The 19,553-nt window shown below is 50.2% G+C and overlaps 1 protein-coding gene across 1 annotated transcript in view; it reads left to right on the forward strand.

The window, feature by feature from the left end:
* The first annotated feature begins 319 nt into the window (after window positions 1-319).
* The window catches only part of SNTB2 (syntrophin beta 2), a 28,093-nt gene continuing 8,859 nt past the window's right edge, over window positions 320-19,553 (forward strand). The window contains exons 1-4 of the mRNA XM_042480654.1: window positions 320-941; window positions 11,326-11,536; window positions 15,733-15,943; window positions 18,317-18,459. Coding sequence (XP_042336588.1) covers window positions 374-941; window positions 11,326-11,536; window positions 15,733-15,943; window positions 18,317-18,459 — 1,133 coding nt within the window. The 5' untranslated portion in view covers window positions 320-373. The remainder of the gene's footprint in view (window positions 942-11,325; window positions 11,537-15,732; window positions 15,944-18,316; window positions 18,460-19,553) is intronic.

Here is a 19,553-nt window from a genome sequence, read left to right on the forward strand (position 1 = left end):
GTCTGGCCCCGCCCTTAGAGTCTCAGCCAATTAGGCTTCATTACGGAGGCTCCTCCCCTTGTCTGGGTCTAGGCCCCGCCCCCTTCCTCGCAGGCGCTGTTCCAGCTAGTGAGGCTCCTCCCCTTCAACTCAGGCCAGGCCCCTCCTCTCTCCTTCCACATCAGCCAATAGGGCTCCTCCTCAGAGGCCCCTCCCTTTCCCCCTCAGAGGAGCGTCCCCGCCCCCTGCTCGGCAGCCAATCGGGTTCCTCCGCAGGGGCTCCTCCCCTTTCCCTTCCGCGTCCTTCGCCGCCGCGGTCGTCCGTGTCCCATTCAGAGGCGAGCGGCGGCCAAGCGAGGTTGGCTGGAGGCTGGCTCCGTGGTGGCCGGCGGCGATGGCGGTGTGGACGCGGGCGAGCAAGGCGGGGCTGGTGGAGGTGCTGCTGCGGGAGCGGTGGGTGCGGGCGCTGGCCGAGCTGAGCGGCGAGGCGCTGACGCTGAGCTCCGAGCCGGAGACGCCCAACGGGCTCCCCAACGGCTCCGAGGGGGAGAGCAGCAGGGCGCGGGGCCCCGGCGGAGGAGGAGGAGGAGGCAGCCGCAGCGCGGGAGCCAGCCCTCCAGAGCAGCCGCGAGGGGCAGGGCCCGCCTCGGCGCCGTCCTCGCCGCCGTCTTCCTGGTCGGCGCCGTGCTCGCCGGTGCCCGGCTCCCCTCCGCCGGGGGTCCGTCGCGTTCGCGTGGTGAAGGCGGAGGCCGGCGGGCTGGGCATCAGCATCAAGGGCGGCCGCGAGAACCGCATGCCGGTCCTCATCTCCCGCATCTTCCCGGGGCTGGCGGCTGAGCGGTGCGGGGCCCTCCGCCTGGGAGACGCCATCCTCTCCGTCAACGGCGTGGACCTCCGCGAGGCCACCCACGACCAGGCCGTGCAGGCCCTCAAGCGAGCCGGAAGGGAGGTCCTGCTCGAAGGTAGGCGGAGAGTCCCTGCCAAGGCCAGCCCTTGGGGCCGTGGGAAGCCTTCTTCTGCCGCGCAGGAGGTTCAAAGGCACCCCTCGAGGGCCCCGACCCAAGCCAAGCCCCAACAGGCGGCCCTCCCTTGCAGGCAGCCCTTGCTCCAGTGGGTCCTGTTCTCTTGCTCCCTGCTCAGTAGGACCTTCTTTCGTGCCCCCTCTTAGCCTCCTGCCAAGCAGGAGAGGACTCTCCCGTCCGGGAGCACGCCTCCCCTTCTCCCGCCCTCACCATCCCCATCCCTTGGACTGGCAAAGCAAGGGAAGGTGCCCCCGGCCCCTTGGGAGGCGTCTCCTGGGTGCCTCGCTTTCTTGAAGGGTACGCGGAGGCTTTTCCCTAGGCAGCTCCTTGGATCTCTCTGGGTGGTCCTCTTCGTCAGAGCAGGGGAGGGGTAGTTGGGTAGAGTTGCCCCTTTGTACCCCAGATCCCAGGATCTCCTCTAGTCGTGGCCCCCGGGGAACTTCCCCAAGCTCTGAATGAGCGCAATGGGAAACAAGGGCAGATGATGAACCAGACGCTGGAAGAAGTGGGGCAGGAGCCTCGAGGGAGAACCCTCTCAGTGGAGAAAGTGAACAAGGAAAGGCTCCAGTTTGTAACTTGCAGCATCTCCTGGTCAAGCGTGGACTTAGAAGGGAGAAGAGGGGCTTGGCAGCCAGCGGCCTCCATCCTGGAATGCTAACTGCAAGGAATAGGAATACATCCAATGAAGTGTGTGTCTAACCTTGGCACAAACACTTTGACACAAGTTACAGTGATGTATCTCAATCCAAGTGATTTGTGAAGCTGGAATTCTCTGCCTTTTATTTGGTTGGCCAGTTTGTTTGTTTTAAACACAAAGACAAGTCCCCTTTCTCACAGTAACTGCACCAAGAGAGTAGCAGGCCGGGTCTTTGGTTTGCCCAGAAGATCCTGCTCACGTTCTCCACCAAGACGGCCCTCCCTCCCTCCCTGGAGTCTGGCCAGTTAGTTCTTAGCGCTTGGGGTCTAACTGGGAACACATACACACTGATGGCTGGGGTTTCTAGCAGTGCAAAAGGCACCTCGACTTTTAAAATGTGAGGGCCTTGTTCAGCTGGAGGCTACTTGCTTAGAAAGCCACAAACAACTGGAAATACACCCAAAACCCAGGACTAGTAGCATCTGCCCTTGTCTTCTCTGGCAGCCTTGGCAGCCCTGATAGACAAGCTGCCAGTTATGTGTCTCTTTAATGCGCTGGAACAGTTTGTTTTACCTCCGGGGCAGGAAGCGTCGTGGGAGTTGGTTATTCTTGGGGGAGTCAGTAGGATGGGCACGGCAAGGAGAGGAACCAAAGGGATATCGTTTTTGAGAGCGTTGTTAAAGAGAGATGGCAAGGCTGGCGCTTTCCTTAAGTGTGGTGTGATTCTGTCACTTGGAAGTATTTTAGGAGCGTGAAGTGATGGAATTGGTTTGTGCCTGACAGGTTGCTTGTGTCGCCTTCTGTGCCAGTATAAACAGTTATGCCCAAACCTTCCCCAGGTTGCTCTCTTTCAGACACCTGTTTGCTGACGTATAGCTCTGTGTGTGTGTGTGTGTGTAAACTTTGCTTCCTTCTTTAAGGATTAGGAATTTATTCCTTTTTCACTTTTTCACTTTTCTCACCATCTTTTCTATCTGTGGTCTTTTTATCCAGTTTGCATCTGTATCCCAGAGGAAGGCTCTTTGGCCTAAACCCACTTGCCAGGCCCAGCTAGAGTAGACCCACCCGATCAGCTGGAGTTACGTTAGTGTTCAAGCCAGAGTTTGTGCCAGGAAGCCTGCCGTGGAGTTGGAGCACATTTCCATGCCATAAGGGGCAGCTGTGGCTCTTCAGGATGGAAAGTGCAGGTGGTTGGCATTCTCCGTGGGCATGGCTTTGATGTAGATGCGAGAAGAGTTCCCAGCCAGGTGTGGTGTGCCAGGAGAGCACAGGTGTGCCGGCATCTCCAAGTCTACCTGCCTAGTTTGCAGTAGCTGCTGCTTCTCATTCTGGAGCAAGTGGGGCCACATTCTGGACTGAGGCAGGGCTTTGAAGGGCGGCAGCAGCAGAAGAAGCAATTCTCTGCTTTGCAGTCCAAGACATACTTGCAAGAAGAAGTGCACTTTAACAGATTATTTGCTAAGGTCCTTCCTGATTTTGCCTTTGGGATCTGGAGCTTCCTTCCTAGCCCTATGAGGGTCTTTGGGGGCTGGCCAGAGCTTTGGGAGTGCCAGTTACTACCTAGGAATTGAGGCTGTCATTCGGGCATATATTTTTCTCTCCCTGTGGCACCAGAGAATGTGCCACTTCATTTTGCCCTCTTTTGATTGCAAGGGTTTCTGCCATTTTAGAGTGTAAGCTCTTGTGGACATGGCCATGTCCCATATATTGATCCCTCTGTATTCACAACAGTTCTTCTCAGAAGCTGAGCATGGTTTCTGGTGAGGCTGACGCAGTTTGTCTCAGCCTTGCTCTTCAGCTCCTTCTCCAGCTTTTGTGCGTTTGCTCTCCCAATGCATGTTTAATTGCAGGAAATTTTTCTTTCTCTTTCATTTCCACTTTCAAAGCTTAAGGGTGTGTTGGCCTTACAACAGGCTGGGTTTCTGCCACAGACATCCCATGCTGTGTGTTTCTTTTGGAGACTTCCCATGCGTGTGCATCTTGGCATGGTGATTTTTGAAGGATGATGTCCCATTGTTTCCTCTCATGTTTGGCTTCAGAGGTTTTTCCTCTAAGACGCCCACACAATTATCCCGCCGCTCTTTCAAAGCTTTGTTGCTTCTTAGCCACTCTGTACAAGTTGGTTTAAACTCCTAGCTCTTACATACTTATATATTCCATCAATGGATAACGTAACGTTGAGTTTTTTGGGAGTATGAGGGGCAGTAAGATCCAAATCTTGCAAACACTCAGTACGTTTCTCCGGAAGATGATCTGCCTAGGTTGCTTTTGCTGGTGCTCCTCCAGTTGGGACTGTCATCCCTGCTTTTCTTAGAAGGATTGTCTTCCTGCCTGGAGCCTGGGAGCCTTCGCTTGGGCCTGGAACCTTATGCTTTGGTGACGAAGGGAATGTTTAGCTTCGTGACCTTGTTGGAGAACCATGTTTGGAGCAGTGCGCTGGTGGGCCCACATCTGGCAGCCAGCTGTGTAACTCATCTTACTGCTGGAGCAGCACAATTGTGTGTGTGTGTGCTATCCACCTAATTTGTGTCTTACACAAGATATGGGTGTTTCTCTCCTTGCACTTCCATTCGGCCACCCTGGGAAGAAGTTTGCATTCAGCCCCTCAGTGGGAAGGGGAAAAATGTGCCCATCCATCAGTGTCAGCCCAGCAGGCAAAGTGCAGCTCCTGCTGCCTCCAAGGAACTACTATCAAGTAATCCACTTGGTGCCCTTTCTGGTTGCAAAACCCTTCTGGCAGAAAGAGATTGGCATGTCAAGCATCAGGCTCCTTGCTCCCAGCATCCCCCTTTTGACATACTGACTCATGCTGTACGCTGCCACATTGACTGCTAGCATCCTAGGATCAGAAGGGGCCTCATGGACCATCAGCAACAACTCCCTGCTCAGTTCAGTGCACAATCCCTGGCTAAAGCATCCCCAGGAGCAGGTAACTGACCAGCCTCTGTTTAAAGACATCTAGAGAAGAAGACCCCGCCACCTGTCTAGGGATTTGGTTCCATTGCTGAACTGCTCTTGCTGTCAAGAAGTTCCTTCTAATGTTCAATTGACACCTGCCCTCCTATAACTTCGGGGAAAAAGAGGAGGGTGCATAGATGAAGCAGTTTGGTGTTATTTTCACAGAATTTGCCCTTAATGGGAGATCGGTGGAGGTGACCCTTGAACTTGACCCAGTGGTCCAGTGTCCAAAATAGGCATGATGTGGGAGAGCAGCAGTGCTGCCCAGCTCTCTTGATAGGTTGAGTCTTTGTTGTTACCTAAAAACAGATAGGCAGGCAGTTTTTCCTGCTCTTTCCTTCTCTCAGGTCCAAAACACACTGCAGAAATAATCCAGTTTGAGAATGCCCTGGTTCAGTGCTAGGGAATCCTGGGAATTGTAGTTTGTTGTGGCACCAGAGTTCCCTGACAGAGAAGGCTAAATGTCTCACAAAACTACAATTTTTAGAATGCCCTAGCATTGAGCCAGGGCAGTTAATATGGTCTCAAATGGGTTTATTTCTGCAGTGTGTTTTGAACGCCAGTCTCTATGATGCCCAAGCTCTGAAGTGTCCCATTGGGGAAAGATATGGGCACATATGCTCCCTCCATCCTGGTATTTCTCCATTGGGTAAACTACACCTTTAGAGATAGCAATAGCAAGTACCTACATTTCTATACCGCTTGTCAGTGCACTTAAGCCCTTCCGAAGTGGTTTACAATGTATGAGCTAATCATCCCCAACAAGCTGGGGTCTCATTTCAGTGACCTATGGAAGGATGCCAGGCTGAGCTGCCCCTAGCTGGTATTGAACTCACGGGGGCTTTGGAAATTTACTTTTGGGGACTACAACTCCCAGAACACCTAGCTGACTATGCTGGATGGGGATCTGTGGAGCTGAATTCCCCTAAAAGAGCAAAGAGGTAATTTAAAATTATCTTTGCTGATAAGGAGTAGAGTAGAGACACAATTTTTTTATTGACCAATATCCACCCAATCTCTGCCTCCAAGAATTCCCATTACAGTATTATTATTATTATTATTATTAAGCTTTGTTTATATAGCAGTGTAAATTTGCACACCACTGTACGTACAATCAATTAAAATAGATAAAATATTGTTCTACATATAAAAATGAATAGTGCATTGTTAGGAGATGTGTCTGTGATCATGGTGGAGAAGGGACCCAGCATTTCCAGTGTGGGATCCAGCACGGTTAATGCAACCAGCCTGCCCTTTGCATTATGAGGGAGAACATGTGTGGTACCAGGCTGGACTTTGGGAGCAAGCGGGCATCGTAGTGCGAGTACTTGTCAAAAGGAGAGGCAACTGAGTAAAACGCTCCAAATCCCTGTTGCAGCAACAATGGGAAAGCCTGTCCTTTTGCCAGAACCCTCCACCTCAAAACAAAGCCAATGATTCAGCCTCACACGCTGGGAATGTGGCCTTGGTTTGTTTTCCTTTAGCTGCGCAGATTGTGGCCGGATGGGGCTGGGAAGCGAGCGGCACATTTAGCTCCTCTTTAATGGGTCTCTCATGAGCCGAAATGGGCAAACTCTTGGAACGAGAGGTTTATGATGGCCCTCAATTACCATTAGCAGGAAACAAACAGTTGTGCCGCTGTTGTCTATCGCTGGCTGGTGTTTGCTTTTCCAGCTTTATTCACTGTGGGTTCCTGGGTGTCCCTGGACAGGAATAAGTTCCCTAACCATTTCTAAGAGTTGTTTGACTCAGGCAGAGGCGTCGAGGTGGAGATAGCGTGCCATTGATCTCACTGGCTTCTCTGGCTTAAGGTTTCTGGCCAAACGTGGCCACATGTGGAGTCCTGTGGGTTGTGGGCTGCCCCACACCCAGCCAGAGCAGAACTCATGGGAGTGAGCGTTGTGTACTTTCAGTCTGCTGCTCTCTTTGCCTTTTAGGGCTGAAGATGTTTTTGTCCTTGGCTTGTCAGGAGACTGTTTAGAACCGAGAAAACTAAAACATCTGGTCTTTTCAGAGACTGTGAAGGTGGAGGGGAAGAGAAGCTGACTCCTTCCTAGTGCGACACTGGCAGACTGGCTGGGTGCCTTGTTGCCTCAAAGCCTACAAGTTACAGCTTCCCATGAGGGAGACCCAATTGCAAGAAGGCCACTTCCTTCTGGGAGAGTGTGGATGCGGTTGGAGAGGCAGGTTGACAGCGGGGCAGCCGGCTAAAAACCATTATCAAAAATGGTTACCTGTTTTAACTGCACAGTGAAAATCACCAGTGCCAACCTCCATTCAGATTAGACAGACCAGCAGCCTTTTGAGGGGCTCACCCTGGGTCCTCTTGGTATGGATTGGGGAGGGACTGTGAGTGATCTGTCCACGTCTTGGATTATATGGAGCCAGGAGAGCAGCTGTGGAAAAGGGGAACGTGCTTGGTGGCTCCCACAGAGACCGAAAACCATGCTTGGTGGCATATTCAGATTTTTTATTACTGCTGTTATAAACACATTGGGACATTTGAAAAGATGTTTTTGAGAAAGCAGTGGTTCCTAACCTTTGGTCTTCCATTTGTTTTGGACCTCAGCTCCCAGACGCTCCAGCCAACTTGGCCAGTAGTCAGGAATTATGAGGTCCACTTCATCTGAAGGAATCAAAGGTCAGGAACCGCTGTTTTGGCGGAAAGAGCACCTGCTTTTGAAGGCTGCACCCAGAAAGAAGGTCCCAGGTTCAGTTCCTGACATCACCTGTTAGCAAGATCAGAAAGCAGCAGTTGATGGGAAAGACCCACTCCTTCCAGGGATTGTTGGGAGAAGACACCTAGGTGAGCTTGGGTAGCACCAGGTTAGATGGGCAAAGAGTCTTGACTGCAGGGAGGCTGCTGAGTGACCTTGTCCTTCCCGGGCAGAGTGGGCCTATTATTATTATTAAACTTTATTTATATAGCACTGTAGATTTATACCTGTTATGTATGTCTTTGAGACTTTGCTATTCAGAAAGGGAGAACTTGGGACAGCCCCAAGTTATGCTAAACAGAGGGACTAAGACAGAACTCCTTCCTTCCTTCCTTCCTTCCTTCCTTCCTTCCTTCCTGTCTCTGTCAGGGTAGCTCTCACCTCTGGAGTGCAAACCTATTCAGGCTGCAAGCTGATACCAGTTATGCCAAGCTTGTTTTCTCATACTTTTCATAGGGATCGCTTTACATTTGCACCGGAAAAGGGAGATGGCATTTCCCTTTGCCAGGCTTGTCCCGGAGGTGGACTGAAAAAGGAGTTTGTGCCAGGAGGGGCAGGATGTGACCTTTAATTTTCCCAGAGCACTGCTTGTCTGGTTTGGGCAGCTTTCTGTGCCGGTCTCAGCATCCACCCGGTGCCTGTCTCCTCTAGACTTTGCCTCTTCCCCTGCTGCTTTCTCTCCTGTTCTACTATGCGCTTCTCATGGCAGCTGCCTAGCTGGAATGCCACGTTTCTTGATTAGAAGTACAGCGTGTGCCCATAAGCGTTCAGGGAGACAAAAAGTGGCTAAGTAGAGCAGATAAAATTTCTTTATTTCTTTAACAGAACACTTCTTGTTGCTTACACATTTATTTTTACAGATAATGGAACGGCTTTTTCTTTCCATTAGAAACACTTTCTGTTAGGAGCTATGTTGGCATTTGCTTTGGTTCAAGCACTGTTACAACCAAAATGCATTAGACAGGATTGTAGAAAGCTGGAGCCTTGTTGGAGTATCTTTTTTCCTCCTGTGGTTGTATATTGTTTCTTTGGGTTTTCAGGGTACAGCTCCTTAGTTCTGCTTTGGCATCTCTTTCTATTCTTGAACTGAGGTACCTCTGTCTAGCAGAAGGAGAGGGCAGTAAATTCTCCTTCATTAGATTGTTGTGGGTTTCTTGGACTGTGTGGCCATGTTCTAGAACTTGAAGAACTAATAGTCTGCAAGATCCAGGCCCCCCTGCTTTGCAACTGGAGTCTCTAGCAAAATGAGCATCTCACTACATTGTCCTCCTTAAGGCCATGCAATGTTTTGGCTCCTTCTCATGGGTCATGCGCCACTAGATGCCTTACCAAGAATGGCCTTTGCAACCTGCGGCTACTCTGCTCAGTGTGGCTTCCAGTGTCCATCCTCTGGCCTTGGAAATAAGTGATTTTTCTCCCTCTTTCTCTGCTGATCCTTGTTTGGGAACACTGCCTGCTCAGCCAGGAAATCTGTGCTGAAACAAACCAGGATTTGCAAAGTGTTCTAAAGTGTTCAGATGGTGGAGGTATAATAGCTGCTTCTTCATTGCCCTTGGGATGGGCCACTACCTGGCCAGTCACTTGGCTAAATCCTTGGCTCCCTTCCCTGGCGAAGAGAGAGAAATGAGCTAGTTGGGCTAGTTTGGCAGGCATTGGGCAGGGAAGGTGCTACCTGGCTCTCTCTCCACCTAGAAGAGGAGGAGGGATTTTTCTCTTCCTACTAGAGCCTCTCTGGCATTTTTATCTGGGCATGTGCCCTGCTGGCACGGTTGCCAAGCAGAGCATTCGTGGGGGAGCTACTAGGCTCTGCCTGCACCCCTGTTTAGAAGTCCTGAGCAGATAAATCTGCAGCACTTAATGGCTTTCCCCCCACTTGTGTGGCTTATTTCAATTGTGATGCCAAGCTGCAGAGGCGCTAAGGGAGTTTAGATGTGGGGACTGTGGAGGGGAAGGCATTTTTGGGGTGATAGGATGAAGGGATGATGAGAGGGTTAATCTCAGTTCTACAGCTACAGTTCTGTGGCAAGCTTGGGAGCTGGCCCTGTGTCCATGGAAGGAATGCTGTGGCTCTTGCAGAGGAGCTTATGGGGAGATTCCCTGCTCCACATTTAATTCAGTAAGGGGGAGCTGTTCTCCCCAAAACTCACTCTAGTTCAGTGATTCCAAGTGTTTTGGACTTCACCTCCCAGAAGCCCCAGCCAGCTTGGTCAACAGTCAGGAATTCTGGGAGCTGAAGTCCAAAAACCTGGAGGACCAAAGTTTGGGAACCACTGCTCTGAAGCATCCAGAGATCCTGATTCAAGTTATATACCAACAGCCGTAGGATTGTGGCCCTTGCAAGGGCTCTGCACCTCACTTCCAAAAAATCAAAATAAACCCCAAACCCTTTGGCAAGTAATCAAATAGCTAGAGCGAGCCCCATGGCTCAGCTGTTCCGTGCGTCCTTCTTAGCAGATGACTCACGGCTTGTGTTGAACTTCACTTTGAATTTCCGTCCTGGAAGCGGAGGCTTTCCTCCAGAAAGTGCCTGCTTCAGCTGATTGCATTGCTAAATCTCGCTTGACAGAATCCTGCAGGGCCTGGGAAAGAGAAGGGAATGCAACCCTAGCGGTTCAGAGCCCAGCATTTGCTCTGTAGGGATGACCCAGAAGCCTTTGTGCTTAGAGAAGACACCAGGTGAGAGACATAGCTGTCTGCCCACCTGTCCCCCTCCTGTCCGAACTGGAGATGGCATCCCCAGCTGAGCTTCGGCCCTTTCCCTCTCAAGGCCAGACAAACCTCTGAGTCCCTTGCCTCTTCTAGCTGCCTGGTTGTGGAAAGGGCACCTCTGTGCAAGCAGGGATTAGCAGCACGAAGCCTGTTTGCTGTAATCCTCTCCTGAGAGCCAAAGGCCAGAGCTTTCGATCTGTGAGTCAGCTCAGATGCGGTGGAGCTGCCCTCCTCGCAGGGCAGCAAGGAGGCTCTTCTCCACAGCTTGGAGGAGGAAAGCCTCTTCCTTGCCTCCTGTGCTGGACTGGTACCAGCCTGTCTGTTTCCTTTTGTACAGTTTAACTTTTTAAGCATGTATAGTCTTACTTGGGGTGGCATAATGCTCCCTCGTCCAGTGAACTTGCTTGTACTCCTTGCTCGCAACGCTTTGGCTGCTAAAATGCTGGTAGATCTTTACGCTGCCTTGGGAATCCATCATGAGTGAATGTGAAGTAGGAGTTTCAGTGACAGACTTGTGAGAACTCTGTTGGGCCAGAAAAGTGGCACGTGTTCAGAATAGCCTACATTGTGGGAGTGCTGAGAGGGGTCATCCTTGCTGTGTTTGATGCTGAAATAATTCATCCTTTGGATCCTTGAAGAAGGGCATCCCAGTCTGAAAAAATACCTGGTCCTGGATCTTTGTTGCTTTTCCTCAAGAGTTTGGGGGAGGGAATCCTTTTTTGGTCTACAGTTGTAGTCCAAGCCAGTTTTTAAAAATGCTCCATGAAAGGGTTAGGAGACTCTGCTGTTGCACAGGATATTCTAGGAGTTATAGTCCAAAGCAGTCCTCCTTTAAAAACGTCTGGGAGGCTTGTTATGTCCTAGCCAGCGATTGGAAAATTTCCCAGTTGGGGCTAGAACTATACTTCCCAGCCTCTGTGTCCCCACCTTCTTGAGCAGCTGAGGGTTGGCGTGAGAAGGTTTGGATCATCCTGGGGTTCATCCCGCCAAAGACTAGCCCTGCCTTTCCCATTGCCAGTTGGAGCAAAGCTTTCCTGTGATTCATCCTATCCCATCCCACCAGTGCACCTTTTTCCTGTGGAATAAATGTGTTTGACACTTTCCTCCTGGTAGAAACCTATGAACAAAACAGTAAGAGGAAATAGACTTCTCAGTTGGCCAGCTAAGCATCTGCCAAGCACCAGTCACTGGCAGGATGACAGGAGAACTCCTACTCCCTCCTAAATATGCATTCTGGGGCGCTGAAGGGAATTGAATCTTAAAATGGCTGCTAACCTCTCCCTGTGATATTTTCTGTTCCTAGTGAAGTACATGCGGGAAGCCACCCCTTACATCAAGAAGCCATCCCTTGTGTCAGACCTGCCATGGGACGGGGCAACTCCGCAGTCACCCAGTCTAAGTGGCAGCGAGGATTCTGGCTCCCCAAAGCACAGCCCTGCAAAAGACCGCAAGGTGATTCCCTTGAAGATGTGTTACGCTGCAAGGAACTTGAGCATGCCAGATCTGGAGAACAGGTGAGTCAAGGTGACAGCAGGGGGCAGGGATGGAAGAGATTTCCCATCACAGCAGCCCAGGGGTTTTATATTGTTTACAGTGAGGATTAGCGGCACGAGTAACTGGAGAGCTAAAGCCCAGTGTTGGGTTGGAGGAGACCAAGAAGCTATTTACTCCCAAAGTCCCGTACCTGCAGACCCATCTGTGTGCAGTAGGCAGCCATGGCAAGTGAGACACTTGCCAGATGAGCATTTTGGTGCTCTTAATGTTGCACACTGCCCAGCTGGTCTGAACTCGCTCCCTTTGGCCAAGAAAAACACCCTTGCTCTATATTGGAATGGCCTGTGTGGATTTATAGAAACAAGGCACATTCTGTTCTTGGTTTTGCCTTCCAGGAGAGCAGAACATGAACTGAGAGCCAAGATGGTGGGGGCCCCCAGGTTGGCTATTGCCATTACATACAGGACATGTTCCATGAATTGCTGCCATTTTTTCTCAGTACCAAAGTAGTGGTGGAATCTGCCTCCCTATGTTGCCTTTACTGTATATACTCAACTATAAGTTGGTCTCATGTATAAGTCGAGGGCAGTTTTTGGGGCCAAAATTATGGATTTGGCTATCACCTGTGGATAAGTCAAGGGTAAAATTTAGGAGCACATAACAAAGGATCTAAAGCAGTGGACCCCAAACTGTGCTCTTTAAGGGATTTTAGACTTCAGCTCCCAGAATCTCAAGCTATTGGCCAACATGGCTGAGGCTTTTGGAAGCTGATGTCCAAAATCTCTTAAAGGGCACAGTTTGAGGACTGCTTATCTAAAGGATGAAGCAAAGCAAAGCAGTGTCAAAGAACTTCAAAATTCCAGCAGACATAACTCTTTGGGCTTACTCTTAGGGCTGGATGGATGAGAAAGTAGAGGGGGGTGTCGGTGCTTCATATATTACACTTTTGCTTTTCACCAGGAGATGGTTCTTTCTTTTAAATAAGAGTTAAGTTACAGTACTTACATTGACCCATAGATAAGTCGACTCAGGTTTTTTTGACCTAAATTTCTAGACTTATACATTAATATATACAGTAATTTCTTTGCCTCCATGGGGTAGAGTTCCATAGGGGCAGGCAGTGAGTTGGGCTGTTCCACAGCTAAGCTGCTCCAGGCTTCTTAGAGGCATGCTGAGAGGAAGGGCAACCTTCTTCCTTCCACGTTTCCCACCCCACCGCCCATGTGTTGCAGATGTCTGCAGTGACATTGTAGCTAGCTCTGCCGGTGACTAACAGTCAGTTGTGGAGACAACAAACAACCTGTGAGTACCAGATCCTGCTGGGTCTTTGCTCACCATTCCTTAGTTCTCACAAATCGTCCTGACCTTCCCGACGCCTGCCTCGCCTCCCCCACGTTGCGAGTCAGGCTGTGCTCACTTGGGCGTCCACAGGATGCACGTCTAATCCAGATACTGGCTCCTTTCCTGGGAGGGGAGGTGAAATTTGGGCCCAAGCCACACATGGACAGGCCGGGAGGGGAAGTGTCAGTTCATCCCCAGTTCCTTCCCTGGGTGTTGAGTTTCAGCTGGCTGCAGTAACAGGAGCAAGGGTGGGAGGGAGGCTGCAGGCTCCAGACTCCGTCCCTCCTCAAATTGTACCCTGTACTCTGTGCCACTTCTCCTTCTTGCCCTTGGACTGGCTGTCTCCCAAGTTGCCTTTGCAGTCTTCCTGCTGGTCCAAAGACTAGAACCGTGCCTTTGTGGCTCCCCAGAAAGCAAAGATCAAGCAACAAGTGAATAATTAGGGGAGGCAAGGCCCCCAGGGCTTAGGTCCTCAGAATGTAACAGCCTTCAAGATTGCATCAAGTTTTAAGCCAGACTGGGTGCAGCTTACAGTTCTTGGCCTCACTTAGTGCCAGGCAGTGGGCACCAAGGGAAGAAGCTGCTGCCCTGACAGGTCACTTCTGTCTGGGTTTGAGCCCTGGCTGTATGTGGACAGTGTTTCAGGTGAACTGAGCAACTGGCTTAGAAGCTCAAATACCAAGAAGTTGTTTCCTTGCCAGGCAGCCTCCGGGCTCAGCAGGCTTGTGGCCAGATCAGGAGTTCCCTGTGATTGTCAGAAGCCAGCTCAGCTGAATGGCTCCAGTCTTGGAAGCAGGCTCCTCTCTGACACTGTCTCAATAGGGCCCTGTTTTCATTGTGGTCCACGTAGCAGGCAACTTCATAATGCTGGCAGTGAGGAGGTTTGATCTGACTGTCCTTAACAAGACTGCACAGAGGGTGAAGGTGGTTCGGTGTCGGGGTGGTCAGGACAGCTGTTCTTGATGTGTAAAGGTCGAAAATGCAGACGCTGTCGGAGGCGCATTCTTCTTACAGGAAGCCTTAATGCTGTGCTCTGAATTGATAGTTCATTTCAGAATAGTGGAGCACCATCTCCATAGCCACTACATACATTGTGGTAAATGACTGTCACAACCTAGACAACCTTAGCATTTGAGGACAAGACTCCTTGATGTGTGTGTGCTCTCTTTGTTTTTCATGAAAACTGTCAGCTGAATCATTATTGCAGTTTAAAACAAGCCCGGTGGGTCCTTAGTACGTACACCCTGATTTTTACACTTTCACCCTCACTTCTTGCCTTTGCCCTGCTTGTTCCAAGGAAAGGTCTCCCAGGTTCAGGTCAGAGAGCAGGGTGATTCCTCTGCAGCCGTGTCTCGGCGGATTAGAGGACTAATCCCCAGGAAAGGCTTTACCTTTGTGTTGTTTTGTGTGCTTAGTTTGTCGTTATCCAATCAATCTCAACAGGAGTGAGATCACTGCGGGTGAAGATGAAGGCAAGTTATTAGACATTAATTAACTCTTCAGTTGACACAGCCAAAATGCAACCTGTAGCATCATTGTCACTGGGATGCAGTGTCCCCACCCCCCCACCCCACACACATATACATACACACCAGCTCCATTAGAGGGTTGTGTAGCTGTGGTGGCGCACACAGAAGGGACCTCATCCCTAATAACTTTCACCTCTTGTGCATTAGCCACACAAAACTGTGGCTGATAGACCACTAGATGCCACATAAAGGCCTTTCCCACCTGTGGCCGCTCAGTTCCCAAAGACGTGAGGTCTCGTGAGTGTTGTGGTTCGGATGTGTGTTGGCCAAAGGGGGTTTTGTGGCTGCACTGAGCAAGTCTTGCAGGCAGGTGAAAGAAGCTGGCTGTGGGAGGCCCTTTGTGCAGCCTGGAGCAAGAGCCGCCCGGGTTTCTCTGTTTGGAGGGAAGGGCAGGTAGGGTTCTCTCAGCAGGTGGCTGCAAGTCCTGTCTGAACAGAGGTATCCCCTTTGCCTGTGAGTGGAAGCGTGAAATCAGTTACACAATGCACACCCTTTTGGTAGTAGTAACAGCAGCAAATCACTTAATAAGCAGACTCTGCCAGAAGCCCTTATCCAGCTGTGGGTGCACCTTTCTCCCTTAACTTTGCATCCCTAGCTGTTTGTGTCATGTTGGGTGTCTGGTGGGAGTTTTGCCCCTTCCCTCCTGTAATAAGGCACTGAAATCAGGTGGTGGCCTTGCCTCTGAGAGGTCTGTTTGTTATTCTGCCTGGCAAGGATCCCGTGTGACACAGCTCAGCTCCAGGTGACGGAAGGATGGAGGGACGCTTTCTGTGGCTGCCTAGCAGCAGGTGGGGCTGCCCTTCCCTTTCCCCAGTATTCCAGTTCTTAACTGACTAATGACTTCTTCTGCATAAGAGATGTGGTTTTCTCTGGATTCTGTTGATGCCTGATGCAGGAATGTTCGTTCGACCAAAGAAAACCCCCTGTGCCCCAGTCAACATAGCCAGCGGTGAGGGATGATAGGAGCTATGCTCCTTAAGCAATGGGAGAGTGACTCAGCTGCCCTCAATTATTTGTCTAATGGCAAGTACTGTTCATTGTGCCCTTTGGGGAGTCATGACCAGGATTGGAAATACCTAGAAGGAAATCTAGACAGTATTAGAACTGGGACCCTTGTGGAGCAGCCTGGCCTGGGTCCCTGGTCTCCAGAGGCCTAGTCCAACACCCAAACCATTATGCCATGCTGGCTCTCTTAATGTCTGACTTGTTCATTTGGATTCCTTGTCCCCTTTGCTGTTTTGTTTTGTTTGCAAACAGCACCCAGAAGGAACAAGGGCAGGGTTTCTCCAGGGCTGCCTGGGCCATGCCTCCCTCTTCCTCTCAGTGCCCTTCCTTTCCCTCTGCAGGTTGATCGAGCTGCACTCGCCCGACAGCAGGAACACCCTGATCCTCCGGTGCAAGGACACGGCCTCGGCGCACTCCTGGTTCACGGCAATCCATGCCAATATCATGGCTCTCCTTCCACAGGTCCTGGCGGAGCTCAATGCCATGCTCGCAGCCAGCAACACTCCCGGGAGCAGCAAGGAGGTCAAGCACATTGCGTGGCTTGCAGAACAGGTGAGGCAGTGGCCGAGGGTGGTGGGTTGAAGCATGGAGACAGCTTTTGCTGGACTGTCAGTATGCTTTAAAAAGCTGGCTTGACTTGGCCTGGCCTACTATAAAGAGGGTGAGTCATGCACAGGTCAGGGGTAGAAGCCTTTTGGGAAATAGGAGAGCTGGGCAGATGGAGGGAGGAATGAACATGGGTACCTGCTGTCACTTCCTGAGCTGCATTGTGTCTTCCCTTCTCTGCCCAGTGACAGAAGCTGGCTGAATCTCTGTCTAATGGGCAGAAACCCATGTGTACTGTCAAGACTGCCAGGTGTGTCCATACTGGGCTCCAAAAAAATAATGGGAGCTGGCTGGCTCTGCAGCCGTCTGCCCTCCTCATGCCAGTGGGCTTAGCTAGCCTTGCTTGCCCTTATAGGGTGAATCTGTGGCAGAAGAAGGGCACAAGAGTTATGGCAGACAAGCTGAGGGCCACTCGGGTGCACCAGCCAGTCCAAAGGAGGAACCCAAGAGCAAGAGGTTCCCATGGCCCCATGTGGCTGGTTGGCTTCATGGAGCACATGGGGAAGGGCAACATCAGAGAGACTCCCAGGACCATCTCAGACCACACCAGACATTCCCACTGAAGTCAGAGATGGCCAGAAGTCTAGTGTTTTCATGTTATGCATCTTCTGGTTAACTCTGAATTATGGCAACAGGATCAAAGGGCTGTTCTCTTTGGGAGACAGGCCCCCCAAATAAAGAGGAGAGAGATCCCCAAATAAACACAAAACCCAGGGGACTTAGAAGTTGAAGCATTCCAAACATAACTCATTTAAAAGAGGGACTTTGATTATTGACTTCCTTTGCTTAGATGAACTTTAAGAATTAATCCTTTTCAATGATTTTATGATTTTGATCTTTTATTAAAGCAGACTAATTGTCTAAGAAAAACTGGACTGACAGCTTTTATTGGACTTTAAATTGAACCTTTGAAGTGCTACCTAGCTCTACATAGACCTTAAAGAACAAGAACAATAAAATTAACTATAACTTGATGACTAACTTGATAACTGAGGTCTTGAAGGGAAAGGAAACATAGACATTTCTTACAATAAAAGGTAAATTTTTCTATATGAAGAATACAATGGAAATAGGCCAGGCTGATCTGGAGAGCTTGACAGAAGGCAGGCATCCTGTTAGGTGAGCCAACCAAAACGCATCTGATCAAGCAGACTGTGAAAGTCCGAGAAAGCTTATTCCATTCTAAATGTCTGCATCCTCAGAATATGACAATGTTGTTGATATTCATGCTACATCACTCCCCCTTTAGATCCTGTTCTTTACCTTTTCTCTTCAGTCTGCCTCTTGGTTCTCAGACTCCCCAACATTCCCTCCTCTGGTCTTCAGCCCAGTTTGCACATCTGAAGTTGGCTGTTGCCCAGACAAGTTGATGCCCAGACAACAGGTCACGTCGGGTACCGCACCCTTTTCCTGCTGCAGGGAACAGGAAGTGTGCTTTGCACTTGCAGAAATGTGACATTTCTGTTGCAGCTTGATCCTTCCCAAAGCTTCTGCCTGAACCCCTTTTCCTCTTCCCTTCCCCAGACAAGTCACTCAATGTGTGCCCATGTGGCTCTCCAGCATATTTTAGATGCTAGATTCCTGCACTTGTCCATGTTGTAATCCAAGACCACTTAGCCTACTTGCAGAGAGCAAGTGTTTCACCAGGGAAGGAAGCCCAGTGTGTGAGATTCAAATTGTCTTGTAGATGTGAGTAAGAGGAGATGAGTCCCTACCCCTCTTGACACAAATGCTCCTGTGTGTGCGCCTCATGCGTTCCAAAAAGGTGGCAGAAGACACTCTGGACCCAGGTTCTTTGGGCAGAACTGAAAATGATATTTAAAAAATAATTATCATCCGTCACTTGTGTTAATTTTTCTTGTTACTGTTACTAGGGCAACGCATTAGTGTTGCTCATTATATGAGCACTGTTACTTTTCAAATTATTTTTTAAAAAGACACACAAAAAAGGGCCCAAGCACCCCGAATGACCCACATTTTAAAAGGGTCAAGTCAGCATTGCACCTCCAAAGTGGTGGTCTTACAGTCTTTACATTGCCAATGTGGTATCGTGCCCTCCTCAGCATGGCTGGCAGCATGGCGTGGGCACTTCCCTTCTGGCTCTCACTCCAAGGGAGGGATGGACACAGCCCACCCCTCCTTTCCCTTTCTCTTTCCCTTCCCTACAGCTGTGCCAGGCTCCTCCTGGAGACTTGTTCCCTGTTTTTCCCGGCAGCTTCCCACAAGAGCCCCCCGGCACCCCATTCTGCCTCCTCCCCTCCGTTCTCTTCCCTGAAGGCAATCGGCCAACCTCACCTCTTTTCATTTGGTTTCCTGCAGGCCAGGCTGGACGGGGGGCGGCAGCAGTGGCGACCAGTTCTCTTGGCCATGACAGAGAAGGACCTGCTTCTTTATGACAGCATGCCATGGATGAGAGACACCTGGGCATCCCCCTGCCACAGCTACCCTCTCATTGCCACCAGGTAGGGATGCCTGTGTACCGCCTGTGTACCAAATTGAGAGCTAAAAGGGAGCTGAGGGGAGCTGTCTCTCAGTGTGTAAGCAGAGGCATCCTTGAACAGGATGCTTGGATGCTGATCAGATGGAAGTTGAAAACTGCACTGCAGAGAAACCCACAAAGGTTCCTGACTAATAAATGTGCATTTGCCAGCCTCTTCCTCCTTTGTTTTTGTGCACAGGAAGGGACTGGCAGGTAGAGACTACTGTATATACTTAAGTCGACCTCTTGTATAAGTCAAAGATCAGATTTGAGATCAGAATTATGGATTCTGATATGACCCGTGGATAAGTCGTGGGTAAAACTTAGGGGCATGTAACAAAGGATCTAAAGGATGAAGCCAAGAAATATAATGCCAAAGAATTTACAAAATTCCAGCAGGCATAACTGTTTATGCTCAGCCAAACGTTGAGATGGATGGGAGAGTAGAAAGGGGTCAGTTTTTCAGGACAGATTACACACTTGCCTTTCACCAGTGGCTAGTTCCTTTACTAATACAAGTACAGTACTTACATTGACCCTTGGATAAGTCGACTCAGGTTATTTGGGTGAATTTATTGACTAAAATTTCTAGACTTATACGTGAGTATATACAGTAGGCCCTGGCTGGTTACCTTTAGAATTCTGCTTCCTCTAGTAACTCAGCAAGTTGCAATGTGTCTCCTTGCAGATTTATTACAGAACAGTCTTTCTGGAAGTAAAGTCCATTTGTGGCCTCTCCCACTCTCTCTGCCAATAAGTCAGGAGATGTTTCCCTGGAAGTCCAGTTGCTGGGAAAGTCCAGCCTAGCCTTGTGGTGGGAGGAGGAGGAGTGAGATGCTTTCCTGGCATCAGTTTCCTCACAGTTTGTGTTGCTTGGCCCACCAGGCCTCTGCGTGCCAGAGTTCGCAGCCTGGCATGTTCCAGGAATTATAAGAGCCTCTGAGCTGGCTTTCGCTGGCCTAGATGGAGTTGGTGTTATGTAGTCCTGGATTGTGTGCTTCCTTAGCAGGCTGAGGGTAGTTGAGCCAATTCCTGCACCTCTCAGTAGGTTTATATAACTGCAGCACTGGGACCTTT

This window comes from Sceloporus undulatus, chromosome 8 (assembly GCF_019175285.1).
Source record: "Sceloporus undulatus isolate JIND9_A2432 ecotype Alabama chromosome 8, SceUnd_v1.1, whole genome shotgun sequence".
Classification (NCBI taxonomy): Eukaryota; Metazoa; Chordata; class Lepidosauria; order Squamata; family Phrynosomatidae; genus Sceloporus; species Sceloporus undulatus.